The 7,500-nt window shown below is 41.1% G+C and overlaps 2 protein-coding genes across 2 annotated transcripts in view; one reads left to right on the forward strand and one right to left on the reverse strand.

The window, feature by feature from the left end:
* The window catches only part of LOC138979741 (protocadherin-like protein), a 36,372-nt gene that overhangs the window by 583 nt on the left and 28,289 nt on the right, over positions 1–7,500 (forward strand). The window contains exons 2-3 of the mRNA XM_070352483.1: positions 1,299–1,506; positions 5,270–5,440. Of these exons, the coding sequence (XP_070208584.1) occupies positions 1,299–1,506; positions 5,270–5,440 (379 nt within the window). The remainder of the gene's footprint in view (positions 1–1,298; positions 1,507–5,269; positions 5,441–7,500) is intronic.
* LOC138980669 (KRAB-A domain-containing protein 2-like) overlaps positions 6,234–7,500 on the reverse strand; it is a 3,178-nt gene continuing 1,911 nt past the window's right edge. Inside the window, exons 2-3 of the mRNA XM_070353576.1 lie at positions 6,625–7,500; positions 6,234–6,254 (exon numbers count right to left, since the gene is read on the reverse strand). The exon at positions 6,625–7,500 is cut by the window's right edge and continues 754 nt beyond it. Coding sequence (XP_070209677.1) covers positions 6,234–6,254; positions 6,625–7,500 — 897 coding nt within the window. The remainder of the gene's footprint in view (positions 6,255–6,624) is intronic.

Here is a 7,500-nt window from a genome sequence, read left to right on the forward strand (position 1 = left end):
CACATAAAGACAGACGCACATAAAAATATAAATTCAATCATATAAAATACAGAAATACATTGTATGGAATGCAACACAATGTGCATTTAAGGAATTACATAAGGAGAACTCAAAAATTACAAAATTACATTGACATAGTTATACCTTTCATTTGGGAATAACGTTGCTCCGATCAGCTACACATCCGGTAACACTAGTACAAAATGTTTAACAAAATAACAATCGAACAAAACATTTCATTCACGAATGATGTGTGAACGTGACTGTCTCTTAAACATTTTCACTGAAGTTGCATTTCTTATCTGTTGGGGGAAGGAGTTCCAGAGAAACGCTCCCGAGAAGGCTAAGCTCGATTTGTAGAGGTCTATGCGAGGTATAGGTGGGATGATTTGTTGGGACCCATAGAGAGAAAGAGATAGAGAGAGAGAGAAAAGAGAGAGAGAGAGACAGAGAGAGAGAGAGAAAAAAGAGAGAGAGAGAGAGAAAGAAAGAGAGCGAAACAAAAGAGAGAGAGAGAGAGTGAGCGAAACAAAAGAGAGAGAAAGAGATAGAGAGAGAGAAATAGAGAGAGAGAGAGAGAGAGAGAGAGAGAGAGAGAGAGAGAGAGAGAGGGCGAGAGAGAGAGAGAGAGAGAGAGAGAGAGAGAGAGAGAGAGAGAGAGAGAGAGAGAGAGAAAGAAAGAGAGCTAAACAAAAGAGAGAGAGAGCGAAACAAAAGAGAGGGAGAGACTGTTTAACGTTGATCTATATGAGTCTAAATGGTGCGATGACCTCTCATCTACAAGCCCCGACATATTTGAGACGATCGATGAGCCAAAATCATTTACATTGGAAGAAGAGAGTTTTTCAGCCAAGATTTCTGAAACGAAATGTGTGTGATATGCATTGGTATATCAAGTTGAATATTTCATTATAATAGATATATAAAGAATAATGATCTTATCTATATTTCATGTGTAGAGTGTGAGGTAATAGGTGTGTTAATTGTTACTGTAAAAAAACAAATGCTTGTTGCATGTGTATTTGTCTTATTGAATATCCAAAAAAATCGTATAAAACGATTGCGTGTCTAATGTTCGACTACATGCAGATCGAGTTTGTCAATTTGTTTGTGTTCATTTTAATGAACTCATTTTAACAACAAGATAACAATGAAAATATACTCACCAGTACTAAAAACACGAACAATAATATCTCGTTCTTGTTCTTCTCACCTGCAGTCTCTTGGTCCAATTCTCATCTTAATAGACAATAACATGTTTCTATTGTTTTTGGTTTTTGTTGTTGTTATTGTTGTAGTCCCCGGCTCTAACCATCCCGCAACCCACACTTTCGGTGGGAGAGAAGGAAGCCAAGCGCACTATACTGACAGAAGGCACCAACTACATCACCTGCACGGATGCAGACGGTGAGCTGACGAGAGCTTACATCTCTTCCATGAATCCTTCCACGCCCTGCGCTGGCTGCTTTGCTCTGGAAATCTGCGGAGGCAATACACCTCCTACAGGTATTGTTGTTGTGTTGGTGGTGTTGGTGGAGGTGGTGTTGCTGATGCTGTGGTGATGTTATTTTTGCTGGTGTTTTTGTTTGTGGTTTTGTTGTTGCTATTATTGTTCTTGTTGTTAGTGTTGGTGTTGGTGCTGGTGGTGTTTGTGTTTGTTGTTGTTGTTGTTGTTGTTTATGGCGGTGGTGGTGTTCAAATTGATGTTGCTCTTGTTGTTGTTGTTGTTGTTGTTGTTGGTGTTGTCGTTGTTGTTGTGGTTGTTGTTGCTGTTGTTAGTTATTGCTAGCCATTCACAATAAGGAATATGTATATCTGACCAATATAGTTCATTACGCTAAAAATAAACAAGACAAACTTAATTATTGAGTTGCAAATATCAACGTGACTTTTTCTAAGGATCAATACGATGTGCTTTAATGTTTTTGAATATTACACTTTATCCTGTTAAAACATCCGAATAGTTTAAATTATATATGGAACCTTTCATTCAGGAAACAAATATGTTGTGTTGTGTCTGCACAATTACACATTAACATGCTTCCATTTGAAACTTCGAGGTCGTCATCGTGGATTGACGCCCGACAAAAGCTAGGCTAATTAAAGCTCGACGGAGCGAAGCGACGGAGGGCTTCAATTAGGCTTTGGGAGGGCGTCAATCCACGATGAATACCGAGAAGTTTCAAATGGAAGCCTGTCAATGTTACTGTAATTCAATCTGACGACGATCTCTTTCTTGCTTTCATGCGGTTGTAAACAGACATAATTGGTTATGTTCTGTTCACACACTACTTTCAGTCCACCTACCCGCAAGGGTCAAGTCCCAAGAAATATGTCTCTGTAATCCTATCTTATCACTCTGCTCCTGTTTTCGTTTTTCTATCACTTACATTTTTCCTTCTTTTTTTGAGTTTTTTTTTTGGACAGCAAACTCTAAAAACAACTTCTTTTCATCACAAAAGCGATCTTTGGAATTGACTGACCTAGTCGGGAAGAATTCATGCATCAACATACGTCACGTATTCGACGTCATCACTTCGCAGACCTTATGGTCTTGGTATTTCGTTGGCCTTCATATTTCCTACTCGTAAAATGACCCTCAACGCTTACCGAGACTAATTGAGGTTGTGTCAATGGGCATCGCCAGCTTTTTTTTTTAGCGAGTATTTGACAATTATCCCATGACCTGCCTATTTGTCTCTGTCAGCTGAGGATCGAGGTGATTATTCTGGATAATCCATCAAAACCATATGGATAATCCATAATCACAGAGTCTCAATCTCACCTGTCATTGGTCATTGTCTTTGATCTCAGAGTACAATTGAATAATTTATAGAGGTCATCTGCATATTTATCGATAACTCGGGGACTACTTTCAGCAAAACGATTGAGATATTCTGCGGTATAAAAGTCGAACTCACGTTTAGCTAACGATCTACATACATTTTAACATTGAAGAAATAAAGAAAACAACAAAGAATACACATAATCTGCTGGGGTGAAAAGAGCTGAGTGAAGATTATGAGTTGGCCGAAGCGTTGAGAGAGAGACAGTGATTCAAGGCGCACAACTCTAGTACTCTCCATAGGCAACCGCTTAGATCAACCCCGACAACAAAATCCTGATTCAAAATCCTGAGCGACGAAATAAGAATTAAACCAAAACAGTATGCTTACAGTTTTGTTCATTTGCTATCGCTTTTAGAGCATTGATTGATAAATCTAGTTCAACAGAACAAGGCTGTCCCATCTGTCGTCTGCTGCAGATCTGTCGTCTGCTGCAGATCTGTCGTTTGCTACAGAATCACCGGCTACTGATCAAGTTGACCAGCAACATGGAAATTGCCACTTACAAAGTTGGAGATACGGTTAAAATAAAAGGTGGCGAAGAAGGTCGGAAACAACGGTGTCTAGGTTCAGGTCATGCAGGCAGATAGATTTACAAGTTTTGACCTACATTGAATAGACCAGCAGAACAAAACTACCGCAGTACAGTACAGATAACTTATTGGCCTAAGACTGAACGACAGACATCAAAGTAAGGCTCACCTAAATGACGATTGAAGAAGTAAGTAATCCAAATTTGAACACTGAAGCACAACAGCTCGAAAGCACACATTCAGCAAACATCCTCATCGCTTGTAAAATCACACACGCAGTCTTTTTGGCGAATGCCTCTAACAACCGACTTGGGTCACCGATTTAAACCGGCCGTTGACTGCACAGTATCAAATGCATTGAACTGCGCAATCTCGGAAACATATGACGGGTGTACTGGTCAGGTAAGACGAAAGCCAGAAGCCAACAATGCAAAATAATATTTCCAATTTCATTTCAACACTCTAGAAATATCTGTTATTCGTTTTCTTGAGCAGTATAGATGACTGAATATAAAAGCATACGTTCTATGGCGTGTTTACCAAAAAGACAAACGGGGACTCGTTTCGCACATGAATTTGATGACACGATTTGCGGTCGCGGAAGGTTTGATGAGCAGAAAACAGGCACTCGCAGTGTTTGTGTCAAACATTCTTTTTTTTTAATGAAAACGTCGGAGTAATGGGATAAAAAGCTTACACACCTCGTCCTGAATATCGTGCATTTTTTCCCTCGGGTAGATTTTCAGCTATGTATATTCAGAACTCGGAGTGTGTAACCTATATTCAATGACCGGTAATTTTTAATGAGTTGGGGCATTTTGAACAATCATAGGATCTGTTTTATTAAAACGCCAACTTGATTGACTTACACTAGTATTTAACAGCCAAGGTGGGGTTTTTTTTTGGTTGATATTATGATACTTTAATGTTTGACCTTTCAATGATATTTTTCAGTGATGTCAATCAATCCAGCCAAGTAATTTCTCAGTGATTTAATAATTGTGTCTGGAGAGTATCGTTTGACCTACCAGGCCAGCAAACGAAATTGACAGTGATTTGAACATGGTGTTTGCCAACCCAAGGAAATGATTTTGTTTAGTTATTTGATAATTGTGTGTGCAGAGTACTGCTTGACCAGCCTGCCCAGCCAGGGAATTTGTCGGTGGTTTTATGTTTGACAATCAACCCAGCAAAGGCCTTTTCGGCGATTTTATGATTTTATGATGTTTGACTATCAATCCAGCCGTGGACATTTTTCAATTTGTTTGTTTGTTTCGTTCATGGTCTGAAACTCCCACGGTTTTTACGTGTATGGCCGTTTTTTTACCCCGTCATTTAGGCAGCCATATGCCGCTTTTGGGGGAAGCATGCAGGGTATTTTCGTGTTTCTATAACCCACAGAACTCTGACATGGATTACAGGATCTTTTCCGTGCGCACTTGGTCTTGTGCTTGCGTGTACACACGAAGGGGAACCAGGCACTAGCAGGTCTGCACATTAGTTGACCTTGGAGATCGGACAAATCTCAACCCTCAACCCACCAGGCGGCCGCGGCGGGGATTTGAACTCACGACCTTCCGATTCGGAGGCCGATGTTTTATCCTGTAGGCCACTGCGCCCTTTCAGTGTTATTATGATTTTTTCTTTTCTTCTGTATGACCATCAATCTAGCCATGAACATTTATCGTGTTTTTTTGGTATCGTGTCTACTGAAGACTGTTTTGGTACAAACCCAGCTATGGAATTTTACAATGATTGTTTTGATTGTCTGATGTTTGACACATCAATGAAATGTTTCAGTGAGTGTATGATGTTCGACCTTTTAGTGAAAATGTTTGACCATAAAACCAGCCAAGAAACTTATCAGTGATTTTATGATCGTGTCTGCAGATTATTGTTTGACCTACCAGCCCAGCCAGGGCAAGTTTGTTTTTACCCAAGTGGACAACTACCGGGTGGCTATTGTTTGCACGGATGACACGGCTGACCCTGCAGCTACGGGAACCGTAGAAGTTGCCGTGGTGAAAAACCAACAGCCTGTATTCACCACACCAGGATTTGGTCAGTATTTAGTTCTGTGCTTTTGCCTGTCTGTGGGGTGGAAATTGAGCGGGGTGGAGGTGGAAGCAGGGGGTGGGGGTATTGGGGGGAAGTGTGTTTGAATGACACGACCAACCAACCAGTTTCGGGAACCGTAGAGGTTGCCGTGATGAAAAACGAGCAGCCGGTATGTACCACACCAGGAATTGGCCAGTATTTCATTCGTTGCTTTTGTCTGTCTGTGGTTTTGAGGGTGAAGTTTGGGATGTGTGGTTGGGTTTGGACAATAAAAAGTCCAAAACCAAGCCAGAATGTCGCATTTTTGTAAAATCCAAATTTTCGGCCCGCAGGCAGGTACACAGACCAAGCGTCTATAGTTACAACACTTATATATATATATATGTTACAGGCAAGTTGGGAAACCAGGCATTTCCGGAAATGACTACCGAAAAGTAGTCATTTACGGAAATGACTGATTCACTCGGTCATTTCAGGAAATGCCTAAAGTTTAGCTGGATATTTTAGTCATTTCCAGTAATGACTGAAATTAGCTGTTAGGCATTTCCAGAAATGCCTGACACACAAACTCTTGATCAATCGAAACGCACGCACGCACGTGTACAATAAGAATGAAAAGGGTTATAAATATGTACCAGATTTTAATGTTATTATCTGTCAGATTAAAAGGTAGATAAAAGAATAATAACAAAATGAAATACTAAAATACACACATTTTCATGTAGATTTGAGTGTTAATTACTCTTCTGTTCATTTGTTTTTGCATGCCAGGCTTTAGTGGCATAATGCTTTACGTTCAGAGCATTTGCACTGTGCACTTTAGGAATGGAAATGGTTATAAATATGTGCAAGAATTTAAAATGTAGATAAAATGTAGAGCAATGAATAAAACACACACACACACACACACACACACACACACACACACACACACACACACACACACACACACACACACACACACACACACACACACACACATACACACATAGTTTGAGTACCAGGCATTCTTCTATTCATTTGTTTTTGCATGTCAGGCTTTGGTGGCAACGACTGTTGCAGAGTACTTTACGTTTGAAGCATTTACACCTATTTGTTTGACACTTTTTCCCCCCAGAGCAGTTGCATTTGGTAAAGCCCTGTCCTCCACTCAAGGAATTTTGAACAACTGCCTCGCGGACACTGACCTGTTTGTCACATTTTACATCTTGCTCTGTCAAGAGTTTCTGTGCGCAGAGTTCAAATTCATTTCTAGTGAAAGATCCTTTCAGTACCCCGCTTCTTGTTGCAATTTTATACAGGTCGTTTTCAGTCTTGTGCAGAATAATTCCCAGAATGTTTCTGGGATCTCCTCGACCCCTGTCGACCAGGGGAACGGGCACTGCCACGTTGTCTCCAGGTTGTCCCGGGCATAGCTCTATTCTGCTACGCTTTATCATTCGCTCTGCCTGCCCCTTCTGGCATTCTCGGCTGGCCTCCCGTTGACGATTGATACTTAGTTGCCGTTTGTTGAGCAAGCGAAGTTCATTATTTTCAGTATGCAGGACTCCTTCGCCACCATTTGATAGTTCCTGTAGAATGGCAGTGGCAGTGGCATCAGTCATTGACGGTTCACCTTGGACTGTTTCGACGACTCCTTCCCCACCATTTGATAGTTCATGTAGAATGGCAGTGGCAGTGGCATCAGTCATTGACGGTTCACATTGGACTGTTTCGACGACTCCTTCACCACCATTTGATAGTTCTTCCTGTAGAATGGCCGTGACATTAGTCATTGTCAGTTCATCTTGGACTATTTCGAATGCTCTGTCGATGACTGCTGCATCACCATTTGAAAGTTCCTGTAGAGTGGCACCAGCACTGGTTGATTCTTCATGGACCTGCACAGAGACACTTGTTATATTGATGTCCAAATCTGAACCTGCTGACTCCGGATTGCTTGCGTTATCAGCATTACTTGACCAGCCTACTCTTTCTCGAAGGTCCTCTTCTGTTTGCATTTCATCAATCAGGGCCTCTGGCAGCCACGTGGAAGACAGCCCAACTCTGGGCTCGACGCCAAA

Source organism: Littorina saxatilis, linkage group LG11, assembly GCF_037325665.1.
Source record: "Littorina saxatilis isolate snail1 linkage group LG11, US_GU_Lsax_2.0, whole genome shotgun sequence".
In the NCBI taxonomy this organism is placed as follows: Eukaryota; Metazoa; Mollusca; class Gastropoda; order Littorinimorpha; family Littorinidae; genus Littorina; species Littorina saxatilis.